We start from the raw sequence: 17,432 nt of genomic DNA, 5'->3' as shown, positions 1-17,432 counted from the left end.
CTTGGCTGTTAGGTCTTTTGAGTTTCATCGCCCCCTCTATGAAGACGCGACGGGCTCGAGCAGCTTGCGGCAGACTCTGGAAGGAGTAGGATCAGGCTCGTCGTTTCCGGTCATGTCCACATACTGTCGCTTCTTGGCCGTGGAAAGGCGGGCTTTCTCCATGAGCTGAATCGCAATGTCTGCGCCGGAAATAGCGGTATCGGGGAAGGCTACTTCGAGGGCTGCGTTTAGCATTTCGAACTTTGAGTTCTACCTTCTCTTCGTATATTACAAGTAGAATATATTTGAAAAGGCGGGAAGGGAAAGGAAACGCCGTAGCCGTGATAGAAACTGTTTAAACGGAAAGTCGTGATGTGCTAGTTTGGAAACCGTCACTCTTTGACATCCAGGAAAGCTGGATTTACGTATTCGCCGCTTGTAGAGAGAGCGAATGCATTGTTGCGATGACTCCAGAGCGTGTGGCTATGAAAATGTAAGTTACCTATATTCAAAGAATTGCTATCTAGGTGAGTTGAGCGCCCTGGGCTTGTCGTGTGTGCACGTACTGAGGTGGCTAATAGTGGCGTAGCTTTATAGCTGCTACAGGACTACCTACCTAGCTAGCAATAACATTCTAAACCCTCGTTCATCTCCCTAAAAGAACCCACAACAACTACACACGATCCCAAGCCCTCGAGATCCTCAAGCCGTCGCCAAACGAGTTCACAAACCGCGGACCTGGAGCGGAATTCCTCCCCGCCATCCAGGCACGCCAGGTTTCTCTTCCCCCGTCTTCTCCGCAGGACCCGCAACGGTGCACGGTGTAAAGCGGGGGAAGAAGGGAACTCCACCGCCGAAAGCCGATCCCGTTGGCCAATTACGGATATTCGTCCAGTAATATCTCCAATTTCTCCAAATCCTCGGGAAAGAAGAAGAGTATCGGGAAAGGGTATTCGGGAAAGATGTAAGACAAGCTTTCGAATATCGGGAAAGACGCGGACGGAAAAGAACTGGGTGCCAGAGCTCGGCAAAGAGACAAGAACAGCGAGGGCACTGCGAGCAAAGGGGGTTGACCCTTACTCACCGCGCATGGAGTTTGTAATCGCAATGTCTCTGGTTGGCTCACATGCACACTTGCGAAACCTTGCTGCCGGGGGGGCGGTCGACTCGAGGACGCCATCCACGCATCTTGCATTCGTCTGGCGTTTTGGCGGGCGTGGATTGGGGCGGGGGAAGCTTGCCGGGTGGGTATCAAAGATGCGAGATCTTGGGGTAGCACCGTAGCAGTATCGTCCATGGCTATCTACGGGCTGAACGAGCCGAGAAAAGAAGGGAACAAAAAGCCCGGGGTAAGGTAAGCAGGTATTGCGGCGTCACTAGAGGACAGAGATCCCCAAGTCCGCGTCCGTTCTCAACCTCTCTCTCCCCGCGAGTAGCCGCGACGTTCCAGTGTTCCCTTTCAAAGGTCACTCCCGAAACAGGAAGGTTGGGCGGGCGTAAGCGTGATAAGACGGATCTGCGCCTTTTTGCGGCTTTGCCCGCCGCCCTCTTTTTCTTACAGCATTCCTACTAAGACCTTGTTGCGCATGGGGACTGTGTCATTTGTTACAGCTGATATTTTGGCACATCCTGCTAGGTATCTAGGTATTGCACTTCCCCAAATTTGTGTCCAAAGGTGTTGTGTCCATGGTTTGCCCGCCCGGTCCTTGCGGCGTGGGGTAAAAGCGCACCGCCCGCGCCCGTCATTCCCGTCTTGGACCGTGGAAAGCCGATGGGCCATCGGGAAAGAGACAAGAAAGAAAGGGGAACGTGTAAGACAAATAAGAAGAGAGGTGTGCCCTCCTTTTCGCCGGGAGATACGGATAGAACGAAGGTGAGATTGCTGTGAAGAAGGTCTTACCACTTGAGAACTTCATATTGGAAAAAAGAAGAAAGGGTGAAAAGTGGTGATTGGGTATTACTTACACCGGACTATATCCTCGGCTTCGTGTGTCGAGACATACTGTTGTGTAACAATCACCCGAAACGAAGAGAGACGACACCTTTTAAATCACGACATTGTTGAAAACGAGGCAGAAGAAGTGAGAATGGAGACGAGTCATCTCTGGGCCTGGCTAGGCCTCGCCGCCGTGGGAGGCGTGCTCTACGTAAGTCCCAGTCTTCATCATTGCCGACAATGAGGGCTTGATGAAGCCGATCAGCGTTGGCTGGGAATGAGAGGAACCTGATCTGACAGCCAACGAAATAGGTCGCCGGAATCGTCGTGTACCGCATCTTCTTCCATCCCCTGGCAAAGTACCCAGGACCGCTCATCGCAAAGGTCATGGATGGATACCAGCTCTATCACGCCTGGAACGGCGATAGACATCTCGACTTTTACAAGCTTCACAGGCAATACGGTATGTTACCTACTCACCTTCGGCACTTGTGCCAATTCATCCCTCACTCTTTGTGAGACCGGCAAGGAGGCATTGCCAGAGAGGGGGGAAGACACTGAGAAAGAGAGAGAGAGAGAGAGAGAGAGAGAGAGAGAGAGAGAGAGAGAGCCACGGAAACAGCACCACTAACAAACCTCAAGGCAAAATCGTCCGCTTCGGCCCCAACTCAGTCTCCTTCAACTCCGCCACAGCCCTCAAAGAAATCTACGGCTTCCGCTCCAACGTCGGCAAAGCAGAATTCTACAACGCCTTCGTCCACCCGGCGCCCAACACCCACAACGCCCGCGACAAGGACGTCCACGCCCGCAAGCGCCGCGTTCTCGCCCATGGCTTCTCCGACTCGGCCATGAAGGAGATGGAACGCTACATCATCGGAAACGTGCGCTCCTTCACCGCCGAGATTGGCCGGGGCGCGTCCGCCGATACCAAGGGGTGGTCGACGCCCAAGAACATGACGGACTGGTGTAACTACCTCGCCATGGATATCTTGGGAGACTTGTCGTTTGGGAAAGCGTTTCATATGCTTGAGGCGCCGGATAACCGGTTTGCGTTGGATTTGATTGCTGCGGCGACAAAGAGGCATCTTCTTGTGAGTTGACAAAGTGCTGGGATGCGGCCCTTGAGAGGGTGGTTCGAGAGAAACGTGGACTGACGGACCCCCAGTGCGGCACCATGCCCATCGTCGACAAGCTCAAGCTCGACAAGCTCCTCTTCCCGACTATCGCTGCCGGACGCGCGCGGTACATGGCATACAGCAAGGCGCAGCTGACGGAGCGTACGAAGCTCGGTGAAGATACGGACCGACGCGACTTCTTCTACTACCTCCTCAAGGCGCGCGACCCGGAGACGGGATTGGGCTTCTCGACGCCCGAGCTCTGGGGCGAGTCGAACCTACTGTGAGTTCATGGTTTTCCTGTCCAGCTTCCATACACCACAGAGATCTAAGCCGAGACTAACACGTAAATCAGTATCATCGCCGGCGCCGACACCACGTCAACAGCCATGGCAGCAACCCTCTTCTACCTCTCCCGCAACCCCGCAGCCCTCCAGCGCGCGACCGCCGAGGTCCGCAGCAAGTTCTCCGAAGTCGAGGAGATCCGCCAAGGCGCAACAATCAACACATGCACCTACCTCCGCGCCTGCATCGACGAAGCGATGCGCCTGTCCCCCTCCGTCGGCGGCCTCCTCCCCCGCGAGGTCCTCACAGGCGGCATGACCATTGACGGCGCGCATATTCCCGCCGGAACCGTCGTCGGCACGCCGCACTACACGATCCATCACAACGAGGACTACTTCCCCTCAGCGTACGACTACGTCCCGGAGCGGTGGATCGTCGGCGCGGCGAACCCGTTGTTTGGGGGCAGAGAGACGACCGAAGCAGACACGGCGAGAGCGCAGAGCGCGTTTTGTCCGTTTTCGATTGGAGCCAGAGGGTGTATTGGCAAGGGTCTTGCGTATGCTGAAATGTCGACCGCGTTGGCGAGAACGCTTTTCTTATACGATATGCGCAAGGCTGTGGGCGTGGTTGATCCGGCTGAGGGACGCGCAGATTTGGACGAGGGCCGGAGGCGGGTCTCGGAGATGCAATTGTATGACACGTTTACGAGTATGAAGGACGGACCGTTGTTGGAATTTAGGGCGAGGGCATGAGAGTGATGCTGGAAAGGTTGTTGGTGATGTTTCTACCGAGCTGGGCTGGGCTGGGCTGAAGCTGGTGTTAGAGATCCCTGCTTCACCTTCTGTGCCGCGGATTCGGAGCCGTGTGAAGTTGTCGTCATCGAGCGTCGAGAGGACTTGTTAGCACGTGCCAATTGATACATATGCTTCATGAGAGCCAATAATGGCAGAGAAACCAACTCCTCGTTCCAAGGTACAGTGGTGGAGCCAAATGCTGGTGAAAGCTCCTCGCGAGGACTCGTCCGTCCGAACTTGCGCGCCATTCAGATCGTTCGAAAGCTTTCCCCGCTTGTATGTTTCTCCAACTGCCACATTTAGTCTTTGTGGTTCGGCTCTTGATCGGCGGCGGGCATTTCCCTGTCAGGCACGTCGTCTCCGCTATTGTCCGTTTTCTTTCGTATCTTTCAAAACGTTCTTTCGTTCGGCTCGCGGGGATCACGGAGCCGGCTCGTTGTGAAAGCTTTCTTCTCCACCCCCATGCAACGTCAACCACCCAGACTAGTATCTTGTGATCGCGCAGAACCGGCCAATTTGGGGATGCTTGGGCCGTTGAACAGTTCGATGAAGAGGAGGGGATCGGAGTGTGGGGAACACCAACACTAAAGGAATCAGAGCTGGGGAGCCGGGATCCGTCGGTTTCCCCATCGGCATATTCGACAAGCGATGCGGGGGCGAGACGCAAGAATCTCTCCATAGACTCCAGCTTGTCTCGAGACTTTGCGGGAGCCGATCTCACGCCGTACGGCACGACCTTGCTGTTCCTGGCGACAATCATCGCCTGACTCCCTAGCATCCACTCAATGGTCAATCTTGGACCCTTGGCTTCCATCCCCAAGAGGACGCGGGTCCCGGCTGTGCTCGTCTTCTCGGGCGAAAGCCGCCTCCGAGGTGTGTCGCTACCCTGGCAACTTGGGATCATGACCTGAGGGAGGACCCGGAGATGCCCCGCTGCGGGCTGGGGGACATGGTCGACGACTAGTCATGAAAATGGCGGCCGTTGATTCAAGGAACGTTGCACCCTCCCAAAGCATCGCTACTGCTGCCAATGCTCGTGATGTCAGTGTCGCGTTCCTGGTCTAGTTGCAGGTCCCGCTCTCGGTCCGTGGGATGAGGTAGCAACGGCGAGTGCTCGATTGGAGCGGGAATGCCTCCGAATTGCATGCTCTATGAACTCTTCGGGTCGTATAAGAGCTCAAGGGTTCCCGCACGATGATGCCATTGCGACCTTCTTTGTAGTGATAGCTCCCATCTCGGACGCGTCGGTTTCTCAGTCAAAACTGCCCGACACAATGAAGTTCTTCACCTCCCTCCTCGCCGTCGCCAGCTCCGCGGCGCCACTTTGCGCCGCACTCCCTCAGGCCAGACAGACCAGCTGGCCCAATGGCCCGCTTGTGACGGACGGTCGCTGGGCTGTCGATGCCGCTGGCAACCACATTCAGTTCGCCGGCACCAACTGGCCCGGTCACGGCGAGGTTATGGTTCCTGAGGGCCTGCAGTTCCTCTCCGTCGAGGGCGTCGTGTCCAAGATCAAGAGCATCGGCATGAACGCCATCCGTCTGACCTACGCGATTGAGCTCGTCGACCAGATCTACGCCAACGACGGCAAGGACATTGACATCAAGACGGCTTTCATCGACGGCCTTGGTGAGACCAACGGTACTGCCGTCCTTGCGCAGGTCTTGGCCAACAACCCTTCCTTCACGGAGGCGACCACCCGTCTCGAGGTATGTTATTTGCTCTCCCGCTCCTTCGCGAAGCTCGACACCCGCTAAAATACGCACCCAAAGGTTTACGATGCCATTGCTGCTGAGTGCGCCAAGCAGGAAGTCTACATCCTCCTCGATAACCACATGTCCACCGGCAAGTGGTGCTGCTCTGGAAATGACGGCAACACTTGGTGGGGAGACCGCGAGTTCGATCTCGCCAACTGGGTGCGCGGCCTGACCTACATGGCCAACCATGTAAGTGAATCGAAAGAAGGGAAGATGCTGTAGAATCCAAGCTGATAACCATCGTCAGGGAAAATCGTGGACTGCCCTTGTCGCCATGTCCCTCCGCAACGAGCTTCGCCAGGCCACGGATAACGACGAGCTGGTCGCTGCTTCGTACAACTGGCAGGATTGGTACAAGTACATCCAGGATGGCACCAACGCCATCAACGGCGCCAACCCTGGCCTGCTCATCTTCCTCTCAGGCCTCAACTACGACACGACCGTTGTGCCTGCCTTCGCCGGCACGGCATTGACGCCCGGTAACGGCACCTTCCAGCTCTCTGACTTTGAGGGATACGCCAACAAGCTCGTTCTTGAGATCCACAACTACGAGGGCTCCATCGGCAGCTGCGCCAGCTTGAGCAACAACCTATACACCAAGGGCTTCCAGGCCATGAATGCCTCGGATCCTGCGACGGTCAATGTCTTCCCTGTGGCGCTGACCGAGTTTGGCTTCAACATGAACGACAACACATACCTCAACACCTACTCAACGTGCCTGGCATCGTACTTGCCTCAGATCCAGGGCAGCTTCTTCATCTGGGTTCTGGTGGGTAGCTACTACATCCGTCAGGGAACGCAGAACTTTGAGGAGTCGTGGGGTCTGTTGAATGCGGACTGGTCTGAGTGGAGGAACCTCAACTATGTTAGCGAGCAGCTGGCGCCCATGGTTGCTGGTGTTATTGGATAGATGAACCTCTTAGAGTAGTCGTAACTGATTTGGAGTAATGAAATTATGAACTCAATCCTTGATTAGCCATCGAACATGTGATTTTGAGGAGGAGAACCGTGGCGCCGATAAGCTAAAATGACTCTGTGTATGTGCGAAAGCCATGGTAAGAAGTGTTATTCTCAATACCTGGTGCCGGTTTGGTCAATCCTTGGAGAACACTGTTGAGACCCCGAGGCGGGATATTCCCACATCCTCCAAAATTGGCAAAGCCAAAATCAAGATGTGAATGATTTTTCTTTGGTAGAATTGATCAGCTGGAGAACTAAGAGATGGAAGATGGATGATGTCGAGTGTTTGTTGGTGGTGTAAGTGCAACTATTTGGGCAAGAAGACGAAAGGACAGTGTTTGCGACCGACACACTGTCAGCGCACGGTGCAGATTTCCCATTGGCTCACCACAGCGCGCTAGAGCCACGCGCCGGCAAGGCTGAGAAAGGCTGTCAACGATTTCTTTCTCGACACCCAATCTCCGCGCTCTGTTTTGAGTTCAACAGCTTGACCCTTTGTTCACCCTCGAATCCCTGGCAAATCTCGAGCTTCCGACGGGTACGAAATGACATAGCCGCTGGAACTACGCCATTTGCATTGCGAAATCGCCTGAACATCAACCAGGATGGTGGTCTGCAAGTTCTACGAGCAGGGGAACTGCAGGTATGGACGTACGTCACTTGCTATGCACCCATCACCCCTCCCTCGGGGGGTCTCAATCGCATACTCGGATTCAAGAGGCTGACACGTCATATCCAGAGAACTGCCGATTCGAGCACCCAAGGTCGCAATCAAACAACCGCTTCGCAGCCTTTGGCCAAAACACTGGAGGGGGATTCAATCGAGGCGGCAACAACAACGATGGTTCGTCCAGCGACCGCGTCTCCTCGGAGTCTTCGACGACCAATTTTGCTTACAGATAATCAGGCCTACCATACTCACTATTAAAGGAGGCCATTGAGAAGGATCTGACATCAGAAGCGCCGCAATGGATCTTGTCCGCCTACGGCCCTGGGAGGGATGCTCCGGAACAGCTCTTCGGTGGCAACCTGCGCGAGCAGAGTTTTGAGGAGATGAGACTCGTTCACATGATGGCGACAGCCTCTGGAAATCCTCAACAAGCGGTAAGTCGCCTTGCATAGGTCTATAGATCCATCAGCTGACGGACCCCAAAGCTCAATCAAGCACAAGAGCTATACCAGCAAGCCCAGCAACAAATGAAGACGGCAGTAGGCAACCTTGACGGAGCTATACAATTCATCATCTCAGCCGAACAGACACATCCCAACAGGATAGATATCTGCAAGCAAGGCACGTTGCCAGGTGGGACCACAGGGGAGTTTGCAGTGGGAAAACGGGCCGCTTCTTCACAACAGAACCCTTTTTCGTCAAACTCGAACGCAGCGTCGTCGAACCCGTTCTCCTCCAACAACACCAACACGACTTCTGCTTTTGGTGGCGGCGGTGGAGCTTCAACAGGGAGCGCCTTTGGACAGCCAGCGGCCTTGGGGCAACGTGCGAATCCCTTTGGCACGCCAGCTTTTGGTCAGACGTCGCAACCATCGCAGCAGACTTCAGCATTCGGCCAACCATCACAACCTACGTCGGCGTTTGGAGCCGCAAGCAGCTCAGCACCGGCCTTTGGCCAGACATCGCAACCTTCATCTGCCTTTGGACAACCCAGCGCGCTGGGAGGTGGAACATCGGCATTTGGCCAGGCTTCAGCACTGGGCCAGAAGCCAAATCCCTTCGGCGCGCCTGCGTTTGGGCAGCCAGCACAACCAGCAGCGGCAACAGGCGGCAGTGCTTTCGGTCAACCATCTCAACTTGGCGGAGGCGGCAGCGCGTTTGGCCAAGCAAGTGCTCTCGGACAAAAGCCGAATCCCTTTGGTGGCGCGACGAGCGGTGCCAGCCCGTTCGCCAGCGCCGGAGGCAGCAGCAATACACCCAGTCCGTTCGGTCAGGCTTCGCAGAACACTGCCAGTCCTAGCCCCTTTGGACAGCCCGCACAAAATACGACACAGAACGCCAACCCTTTCGGGGCTCCAGCCCAGGCGAACCCAAGTCCGTTTGGTCAGCCAGCACAGCCTGCGACAACAGGCGCGTTTGGACAACCGGCTCAAACTGCATCTTCGAATCCCTTCGGGCAGCCTTCTCAAGCGCAACCGGCGGCCAGCAACCCCTTTGGAGCGAAATCCGATGCGCAGCCCAGCGCCTTCGGTCAGCCGGCGGCGAATGCTCAGCCAGCACAGCCAACGCAGCCCGCCAGCGGATTCAGACAACCAGCTCAGCTCGGCCAAAAGACGAACCATTTCGGACAGAATAATGCGTCTCCGTTCAGTCAGCCGTCCGGTGGCCTCGGGGCGGTTGGATCAGCACCAAACCCTTTCGGAGGGCAGACCGCTGCTCCAGCTGCGCCCGCCGCGCAACAAGCGGCGGCGCCTGGGAGCGGACCGTACCCGCCGGGGAGCTCGAGACAGCATCCACCCGTGTCGAGCTACAGCTCCAAGGACATGAATGGGCGGCTGTCCAACTGGAAGGGCAAGCCCGTCACCTACCAGAACAACTTGCCCGGCATCCGGGCCTTCAACGGCGCGTGGTCCAGGATATGGTTCCCGGATGGCCCGCCAAACTACTACAAGGACACTGAACTGCCCGACGAGTTATATGACGACAAGTCGAAGCAACAGTGGCAGGCGTTTACGCAGACGGGCAAGTTTGAGGGACTCATGCCCGAGCTGCCGCCCAAGAGAGAGTTTTGCCTTTGGGATCTGTAAAAGGGGGGGACAGGGGAGAGGAGAGAGGAGACGAGAACCAATAACGGTCTATTTGTACTTGTGTAAAGGGGGCTGGCATTGCACGGCGTTGATTTCAAAAAAAAAAAAATCAGTTGGTGACCGGGGGTTTGGTATCTGGCTGGTAGCAAATTGGGGCATGTGATATTATGGTGCTAAGTAGGTACTGCACTCAAAGTGGGCGCCAAGTGCTCAAACATTCAAGGTCTCTGGAAGTTGGCTACATCAATCACAGGTGACCAAGGCCTTTCACTTCACATCCACCATGACCTGGATCACGATCGTGACTTCATTTGGGGCGTCAAGAGTAATGGCACGTTCGCACGACACATCACCAGCGAGGGAATTTAAATGGGGGATCATCAGTTGATTCGGGTGGTATCTAGACCGCCTCACTCGTCCCGCCGCCTTCGCATAACTACGCGCCGAGGTCAAAACCTTTCGGCCCTCTCTCTGGTCGTGAGCTTCAGCAACGCAGCATTCCCAAGTCCGAAGCCCATACCATTTCGTCCCTCCTACAACAACTCGTCTTTACAACATTTTTTTTTTCGGGCCGTGGTTTTCCAATTCGCTTATGCGGCAATGGTGACCTCGACCTCGACACCGGCCTCGATGTTGATGATGATCTGCTTGACGATCTCGGTGGGGGCGTTGAGGCTGTTTTCATCGTTAGTCAATTTACTCAAAAATCTCGATTCTTCGTAGCCGCGCTCAATTGCGCAATGACTGCGCTGACGGGGGGCAGAAGGAGGACTCACTCAATGAGACGCTTGTGGATGCGCATCTCGAAGCAATCCCAGGTCTTGGAACCCTCACCGCAAGGGGTCTTGCGGGTGGTGACCTTGAGGGTCTTGGTGGGCAGGCGAACGGGGCCGGAGACGCGGAGGTCCTTTGACTTGGCGCGCTCAATGAGCTCGGCGCTGACCTTCTCGAGGGACTGGACCTTGCGGGAGGAGAGGGTGATGCGGATCTTGTGCGTCTTGGGCGCCTCGCCGAAGTCCTTGTCCTTGTTGTAAGACATTTTGAAGGTTGTTGTTGAACGAAGAGGTTCGGTTGTTGGGTTTTGGTGGTAGGTTAGGGAGAGATTGAATTTCCTTCACGACTCGAACGGCTTGGTTGCGGCAAAGTGATGAAGGCTGATGATCTTGTCGGCTGGTGAGCTTGCGGACGGAAAGAATTGCGATCGCGAACTTTTTTTCGTGGGGTTTGGAAAGTAGGGCTTTACCGAGTGGTGTGACTAAGCCTAGGTAGGTTTAGCGCAAAAGTGGGATGTCGGAAAAAAAAATACGTATCTTTTCGAGCTGGCCATTTGCGGCGGCAGGAAGCAAACAGCACAGAACCCCACCATTGAAGTAGATATCCACTTCCACATTTGAAGCTCCGCCGAAAGCTCACTGCATGGCTGGCTGGGGAGAGGCACCGACGTCAATGAATGAATCATCCGGCGAGAGACAAAGACGTCTCTCTTGAGAACAGCCTCAGTTCACCTCATCGCCACCTCAAAATTCATTGCCAAAACCCTCTGGATGCGCAACAACGACCGGACGACGAGCTCTTCCTAAGAGCATACCATCCAATTCTTGCATCCCGCAATAGAAATCCTCACCTCTGGGCACATCTTACCCCGCCAGTTCCAGCTCCCATCTCACATCTCACTCACTTCACCTCACTCACCCCAGAGCTCCAGCAACAATGGCAACCTCCCTCCCACCCCTAGCCCCCTTCCCCACGCCATCATGGCGCGCAAAACTCACACCTCCAGAATGGGAAACCCTCCTCAAAGCCTGGGCGACCCTGACGCAAGCCTACCTCGCCCTCCCAGATAAAGACCTCGCCCGCGCCGCCGCAAAAGAACACGCCTCCATCCCAGCCTTCCTCTCCTCCTTTACAACACAAGTCGCCGAAACAGGACCCTCACCAACCCTTGGATCCTCCTCCTCCACGACATCAAAGGCCCTACTGAGGTCAACATTCACACTCACGTCCCGCCTTCTCACAAACCCGACAACATCACCGCCAACACCCCTAACAACAGCCCCCTTCCTCTGCGCCTTTTCAACGCTCTACCGCAAAAATGCGCCGCTCACACTCTCGAAAGCCTTTACCCTCCACGTCAGCGTCCTCGAGCACCCCCTAGCAGGCCTCAAAAAGTCCCTCGCGCAATCAATGGAAGCAGGTCTCAAAGCAGATCTGAAATTCCTCGAGGCCCACCTCACGAACCTGAACCATTTACTCCACGCCTCCCCGCACGCAGCAGCCTTCTTCCTCGCCGGCTCAGATTTCTTCGATGGCCTGGTGACGGCATTCAAAATTACGAACCCGCCGCTGCGCAAGGTCCTCGTCGCGACGATGTACCTCTGTCTCATTGGCCTTACGGAGGGCGAGCAGCCTCGTTTCGGGATGCTTGCTGACGTGCTGTTTTCGCTAAAGTCTGCTGCTGAGACGCATAGGACTGGCCCGTTGAACGTTCATGATTCGCTTGTGGCGGAGTTGGTTACCGTTACGCCGGTGCTGAAGCAGTTATCCAAGAGGGCCGAAGAGAAGGGCGCGGCGTCGACGGCGTTAAAGTCACGTATTTCGGCGCTAGAGGGATTCAAGAAGCCTGGTGGCAGAATGATGCGGCCAAAGAGGCTCGTCAAGCGAAAGGTTGACAAAGGCAAAGGGAGAGATGTCGCGGAGGAGGGACAGGTTCAGGCGGAAATGCACATGCACCGGCAGAGTCAGATTTCACTCATCCAAGATCTGTTTCCGGATCTGGGGTCGGGGTTCATCTCGAAGCTGTTTGATGAGTATGGCGACAATACGGAGATTGTTACGGCTCATTTACTAGAGGATTCGTTGCCTCCGCACCTGGCGGCGATGGACCGCTCTGCTCCGTTGTATGTTTTCTCATTCTTATGTGTGTTCTACGCAAAGGCTAACGATATCACAGATCCCCCACGTTGGAAAGAAGGAAAAGCCAGCTCGAACCCAGACCAACGCCACCGCAATTACCTGAACGCCACAATGTGTTTGACGACGATGAACTCGACAGATTGGAGCTGGATGTTTCCAGACTCCACTTTGGAAAGAAAGGACCTGAAAAGACGGCCGAAGACGTACTCAAAGACAGATCCACTGCGCCGAATAAGGCGGCCATCTTGTCTGCACTCGCCGCATTCGACTCGGATGACGACGAACGTGACGACACCTACGATGCAGACGATGTTGGAGGCACGGTCGACAACGCCAACGAGGAGGCAGATGGTTCAAAGGATGCTAGCGAAGAGACGCTGTACAAGGCGTTCCAGGCCGATCCTAATGTATTCGACAGGCAGGCTACGACGAGGAGAGGCCCGGCAAGAGGAAAGTTGAGGGAAGAGACGGGCATGACCGACGAGGCTATTGAGGGCTGGGCGCTGATGCTTGTGAGGAACCCGGGCCAGAAGCGTCGACTCGACGCCAAGTACAGCGGCGCCGCTGCGTTTACTGGTACCCAGACCGAGATTCTGTCAACGGCCTGGCGAGCTAGTCCGGCTGGCTCAGGTGCCGAGGATTCTGAGACCGGTGGTGGCAGCTCATCACGAGGCGGCGGAGGCGGTCGTGGACGAGGAGGTCGCGGTCGTGGTGAAAGAGGGGGCGGAGGCCGAGGAGGTGGGAACGTGGCCGGCCCCACTGGTGAAAAGGAGACCGAGGCCGCGCGGAGGAGAAAAGAAGCTAGCAAGAGCTCCCGGGCGAACCACAATCGCCGCGACCAGAGGGCCAAGAAGATGGCGAGAGGTGGATTCCCTGGCTGATGTCGGATATCTCACTCAGCCTAGGAATAGCATATTCAATGCAACCTTTGCCTCTTGGCATTCTGACTTGAACTGCGCATTAGTGGGACTGCGGCTGCTCGCTTGCTGGGGCCGCTTTCGTTCGTGCGTGTGAAGGCGTCGTCGTCGTAAAGATCCTCTGCGCTTAGGGTCAGGGCGTATGGGCTTTTGACGTCAACGATGCCTGGAGTGCCAGGTTGTGGAGTGAAGCAGAACGGGTGAGCGGCGGACGGTGACATTATGCTGGTGAATGAGGTGCCGACTTCCTCGACGCCGGAGGCCCGAGTCCAGAATGCATGGTCCTTTGGTGTCGCCAGCTCTGATGTTCCACCGATTGAGGTCAAGTCTCCGTGATCGCTTTCGTTGCGCCCGATCATGGATCGGAGTGACTCGCGTGAACTCCGCCGGCTATCGAGGTACGTTCGCAGGTCGTAGCATTGTCGACAAGTGGGGTATACTGGGTAACATTCTGATTCATTCCGATATTGCGGGAGCTGAGGTCGAGCTTGCTGGTCACATCTCTCCTGAATATCATCAAACAGATCGCCGATGGGGGTGAAATAGGTTATGCGGGAACCGCCACCCCAGTATCTGTTGCGGCCCCAAAGCTGGCCGACCAAGCTGTTGGTCTCAGCGTCAACAATGGCGGCGCCGCTGTCGCCCTCCACACCAATGCCTCCGCGGATCCACCCTTCTTCGTCGTCGTAAGGGCACGGCTCTTCGATGAACCACTCGCGTGTAGCCTTGCCAGTGCCGTTCATCTCGGCGCTGACGTAGTCTGGGATCTCGCAGACCTCCCCTCTCTGCTGGCCAGATGTTCGGCCCGTCGAGACCACAGTGGCCCCCGGCACGACGGCGCTGGTCGTCTTGACTGGGGTCTCCTTGAGAAGAGGCATGGTCTCGGAGGGGAACCGACGGAGGATGTTGGCCTGACGGGTCTTGGAGGCGATGAGAACCCAATCAGTCGCGACAAGAGGGGGCTCCTTGTCGCAGTCTTCCCAATACGGATGATGGGTTATGCGAGTCGTCTTCAGGTCAATTCCCGACGTGGCGGTGAGGCTACCTAGAGCGAAGTCCGTATCGGGTAATGTGTCGTGCCTTTCTTCTATGCAACGGCCTCGGTCGCTGGGTGATGGGTGTTGGACGCTGACTGATGCTAAGCGCTGGTATGCTTCCACGAAGGGATGGAAGTTGGCAAGCCAGTAGCTGCCGCCACCAATAAGTAGGCAGGGTCCTAATGTCGATGTACTCTCTTCGAAATCTGCATCGCCGTCGATACCAATGCTGTCGCCCATGCACGGGTCTTTGAAGTAGTATGGGTTCTTGGCCATGCAGATTTCGTCAGGCATCTCCTTGCTCAACCCTCTCGCCCAGACGAGACGGTCAATAGAGCCCTTGACGAACAGAAACTTGACGCCGGCCCGATGGCTCTCGGGTAATAGGTCTCTGACGTGTGCTGCAATGATGATTTTGCGAGCTCGCGAGGGCAACTCGCCTCCAACCGTGATGCGGATTTGCCACGTGCCTAGTGATTTATTGCGAGTGGCGGTGAGGATATGCTTGGGGCCGCACCATTTTGGGATGAACTCGGAGAGGAACGGTAAAACTGCATGCTCCCACACTATAGCAAAAGCCGCATTGTTGATCAAATGTGATATTTGAGGTCGGGACAAATCGCTTGGGCTTTCGGCTGCGAGAGGAGTTTGACCTGGCCAAGTCAGCACGCGGGCTCTGCCAATCGGACTTAGTTGTAGTTACCTTTGTCTCCTCTCTGTCTTCTATACCTTTTCTCCACAACATCCCTCAGCTTCTCTCGGCACTTCTTCTTGGATACCGTGACGGACAGTATCTGCTTTATGGCTCGTTCCTCCAGGTTTTCTCTCTGGGATGGTGCTGGGACACTGCTGGTGTCGTGAGACGAGGATGGCGTGGCCATGGTTTGGGCGAGAGGCTTCGGCTTCGAAAGTGGCTCCTTAGCTTTCCCCTTGTTATTGCCCTCGGCGTCTGGATGAGCACATCTTATATGACTCTCAAGTATCTGGTTGGTTTGGAATGAGCTCTCGGTACATCCAGGGGCTGGGCAGATCAGGAGGTGCTCCAGCTTGACGTGCCAGGTGAGACCGTCTTTTGAAGAAAAGCTGGGTTGTTCGCAGCTTGCCCAGTTGCAGGTGTAAGTGTGGACCGTCTTGAAATGGTAAGCCAAGTCCTTTTCTTGGTCAAAGGTTTCGTCGCATTGGTGACCCAAGCAGATAAAGCGGCTTTGAGCCCTGCCGGTAGAGCCATTCAAGTCGGTAGACCTTTTCGTGGCACCTTGGGTGGACGAGATTGTCGAGGCAGTCTTTGTTGTCGGCCATTCATACGGAAAATCAGTTTGTGTGGGTGATACCCCAGAGCCAGCAGACGACGGCTGGGAGACAATTGAAGGCGATGAGTGGGTGATACTGGACACTGTGCTCAGGGCTGGGGGAGGAGGGGCCTGCGCAAGCGACGAGGTAGGCTGAAAGATGTTGAACCGAAATGGATCGCTAATGGGTAAAGGCTTCCCAAATCGCTGGTCTACCTGACTGATGCCATGGCTTTGGAGCCAGGAGCTCTCGCCATAGATGGAAGTTCCACGGTAGACGTCCGCAAAGGAGGCGTCCTCGGCAGGCGTCCAGTATGGCGGAACTGAGGCAAAGCTGTCAGCATCCGATGGGGCGACGGCTGTAGCGAACAAAGCTCCATGGTGGTGGGTAGGTGACCGCCGGCGGATCCGTTTCGGTGGCGGCGAGTTGAAGGTATCTTGAGGAGAAGTCCGCATGGTGAGGGGTGACTTTGGTGTGTCGTCTATGGCTGGCTTACACCGGTGGCCGAGCCAGCGGATCTTGGAAACGATACGGGAACCACTAGGGATGGCCTCAACGAAACTCAATTCGTGGACATTCGGCGTTGAAGATGGTTTTAAGGCAGAAGAATCAAACGGCGAGAGTAAGAAGATGGCATGGGGGAGGGAAGCGGCCTCCAAGAAGCGGCGGCAGGCGGGTGCGGCACAGCTCTTAGTCTGGTTGCCTGATCTAACCACCGTCCAACGCAACATTATTAGCACTGTACACCGGGTGCTCAGTTGGTATGATACACGGTGCCCAGGTAACTAACTCAGCACTATGTGGATCAGATCACCCCTCTCTCTCATGAAGATGGCGAACCATTCATCGTCACTGAAGAACGTCGAGAAGTAACCGACTCATCATCTTCATCGCCAGATAAGTTAAAGTGTATTTATCATTTCTTTTCTATATGAACAAGCTTTGGAATGTACATCTGTCTCATGTAGTCTCTTCTTGTCAGCGCTGATTTAGTTTCTTGCTAAGACTCACTACAAGACGCCGGAAAAAGCTTAAGAAGAGGCAAGAATCTCAACAACGCAGAGGTTTTTCCTTCTGAATCTTGAATTTGAATGATGGATGTAAGCGGTATGAGATGCTACAATTTTACTCAAGTAATACACGCTTAGCTTGTGTCTCATCTGGTCCTCTGCTTCATCCGATAAGTCAAACCCCCCACTTCCTGGCACCCCCCTGTTTCTGGCACCCACAAAAACGCGAAAATCCACCACAACCCAATGCCCACCCCCAACCTCCTTTTATCACAACATTTTCAATTCGCGTCCAAATGGGCTCATCTTTTGCACATACCTTCTTCTATATCTAATGCCTCAATATACCGAAGATCAGCTTCGTCAGGCTCTCAAGGACTTCTCAAACGGCAAGAGTCAAAAGAGAGCCTCATTGGAGTATGGGATACCACGATCAACCCTCCAACTACGTCTCCAAGGTGGTCAGACTAGGAAAGTGGCTTTTGCTGACTGGCAGAGGCTGTCTCCTGACCAGGAGAGTAAGCTGGCACAATGGGTTCGCATTCAGGCTTCGCTGGGCCTCGCACCAACGCACCAACAGGTGAAGGAATTCGCAGAGCGAGTTCTGGCTGCTGCTGGGGATACCAAACCACTGGGAAAAGGCTGGATCTATGCCTTTGTGAGAAGGAACCCTATCATTAAG

At 55.3% G+C, this 17,432-nt stretch overlaps 7 protein-coding genes across 7 annotated transcripts; 4 read left to right on the top strand and 3 right to left on the bottom strand.

Moving 5' to 3' along the window:
• Nucleotides 1-1,961: 1,961 nt before the first annotated feature.
• On the top strand, nucleotides 1,962-4,155 carry BDP81DRAFT_100681 (cytochrome P450). Its single transcript, XM_060581364.1, has 5 exons — nucleotides 1,962-2,126; nucleotides 2,228-2,378; nucleotides 2,558-3,006; nucleotides 3,081-3,313; nucleotides 3,386-4,155. The coding sequence occupies exons 1-5, from the start codon at nucleotides 2,067-2,069 to the stop codon at nucleotides 4,065-4,067; spliced, it is 1,575 nt and encodes a 524-aa protein (XP_060441235.1). The 5' UTR covers nucleotides 1,962-2,066; the 3' UTR covers nucleotides 4,068-4,155.
• Nucleotides 4,062-5,189, bottom strand: BDP81DRAFT_100710 (uncharacterized protein). Its single transcript, XM_060581365.1, has one exon. It carries the CDS (start codon nucleotides 5,011-5,013, stop codon nucleotides 4,243-4,245), a length of 771 nt encoding a protein of 256 aa, XP_060441234.1. The 5' UTR covers nucleotides 5,014-5,189; the 3' UTR covers nucleotides 4,062-4,242.
• Nucleotides 5,190-5,383: 194 nt separating this feature from the next.
• On the top strand, nucleotides 5,384-6,776 carry BDP81DRAFT_398005 (beta-1,6-galactanase; the record flags this gene model as incomplete). The annotated part of the gene is made up of 3 exons (XM_060588396.1): nucleotides 5,384-5,818; nucleotides 5,882-6,055; nucleotides 6,114-6,776. The coding sequence occupies 3 exons, from the start codon at nucleotides 5,384-5,386 to the stop codon at nucleotides 6,774-6,776; spliced, it is 1,272 nt and encodes a 423-aa protein (XP_060441233.1).
• Nucleotides 6,777-7,303: 527 nt separating this feature from the next.
• On the top strand, nucleotides 7,304-10,003 carry BDP81DRAFT_436433 (uncharacterized protein). Its single transcript, XM_060591133.1, has 4 exons — nucleotides 7,304-7,477; nucleotides 7,566-7,670; nucleotides 7,734-7,930; nucleotides 7,982-10,003. The coding sequence occupies exons 1-4, from the start codon at nucleotides 7,432-7,434 to the stop codon at nucleotides 9,581-9,583; spliced, it is 1,950 nt and encodes a 649-aa protein (XP_060441232.1). The 5' UTR covers nucleotides 7,304-7,431; the 3' UTR covers nucleotides 9,584-10,003.
• Nucleotides 9,955-10,803, bottom strand: BDP81DRAFT_483924 (40S ribosomal protein S20). Its single transcript, XM_060595086.1, has 2 exons — nucleotides 10,360-10,803; nucleotides 9,955-10,258 (listed from the first exon to the last, which is right to left on the bottom strand). The coding sequence occupies exons 1-2, from the start codon at nucleotides 10,620-10,622 to the stop codon at nucleotides 10,174-10,176; spliced, it is 348 nt and encodes a 115-aa protein (XP_060441231.1). The 5' UTR covers nucleotides 10,623-10,803; the 3' UTR covers nucleotides 9,955-10,173.
• Nucleotides 10,804-11,293: 490 nt separating this feature from the next.
• Nucleotides 11,294-13,377, top strand: BDP81DRAFT_453144 (CUE domain-containing protein; the record flags this gene model as incomplete). Its single annotated transcript, XM_060592805.1, has 2 exons — nucleotides 11,294-12,480; nucleotides 12,534-13,377. 2 exons carry the CDS (start codon nucleotides 11,294-11,296, stop codon nucleotides 13,375-13,377), a joined length of 2,031 nt encoding a protein of 676 aa, XP_060441230.1.
• A 35-nt stretch (nucleotides 13,378-13,412) lies between these two features.
• On the bottom strand, nucleotides 13,413-16,195 carry BDP81DRAFT_328297 (uncharacterized protein; the record flags this gene model as incomplete). Its single annotated transcript, XM_060585201.1, has 2 exons — nucleotides 13,413-15,103; nucleotides 15,154-16,195. The coding sequence occupies 2 exons, from the start codon at nucleotides 16,193-16,195 to the stop codon at nucleotides 13,413-13,415; spliced, it is 2,733 nt and encodes a 910-aa protein (XP_060441229.1).
• Between the last annotated feature and the right edge of the window lie 1,237 nt (nucleotides 16,196-17,432).

This window comes from Colletotrichum phormii (genome assembly GCF_030913505.1).
Source record: "Colletotrichum phormii strain CBS 102054 chromosome Unknown BDP81scaffold_21, whole genome shotgun sequence".
In the NCBI taxonomy this organism is placed as follows: Eukaryota; Fungi; Ascomycota; class Sordariomycetes; order Glomerellales; family Glomerellaceae; genus Colletotrichum; species Colletotrichum phormii.
Note: the sequence above shows the minus strand (reverse complement) of the source record. Positions and strands in the feature narration are given on the sequence as shown.

What these genes read in the sequence shown, in the direction of transcription:
- BDP81DRAFT_100681 (XM_060581364.1), top strand. Translation starts at nt 2,067, where the DNA reads ATGGAGACGAGTCATCTCTGGGCCTGGCTAGGCCTCGCCGCCGTGGGA. An exon ending in CCGTGGGAGGCGTGCTCTAC is followed by an intron (nt 2,127 to 2,227) that starts GTAAGTCCCAGT and finishes CCAACGAAATAG; the next exon opens with GTCGCCGGAATCGTCGTGTA. An exon ending in CGACAAAGAGGCATCTTCTT is followed by an intron (nt 3,007 to 3,080) that starts GTGAGTTGACAA and finishes ACGGACCCCCAG; the next exon opens with TGCGGCACCATGCCCATCGT.
- BDP81DRAFT_100710 (XM_060581365.1), bottom strand. Translation starts at nt 5,013, where the DNA reads ATGATCCCAAGTTGCCAGGGTAGCGACACACCTCGGAGGCGGCTTTCG.
- BDP81DRAFT_436433 (XM_060591133.1), top strand. Translation starts at nt 7,432, where the DNA reads ATGGTGGTCTGCAAGTTCTACGAGCAGGGGAACTGCAGGTATGGAC. An exon ending in AGGCGGCAACAACAACGATG is followed by an intron (nt 7,671 to 7,733) that starts GTTCGTCCAGCG and finishes ACAGATAATCAG; the next exon opens with GCCTACCATACTCACTATTA. An exon ending in CTGGAAATCCTCAACAAGCG is followed by an intron (nt 7,931 to 7,981) that starts GTAAGTCGCCTT and finishes CGGACCCCAAAG; the next exon opens with CTCAATCAAGCACAAGAGCT.
- BDP81DRAFT_483924 (XM_060595086.1), bottom strand. Translation starts at nt 10,622, where the DNA reads ATGTCTTACAACAAGGACAAGGACTTCGGCGAGGCGCCCAAGACGCAC. An exon ending in ATCCACAAGCGTCTCATTGA is followed by an intron (nt 10,259 to 10,359) that starts GTGAGTCCTCCT and finishes CGATGAAAACAG; the next exon opens with CCTCAACGCCCCCACCGAGA.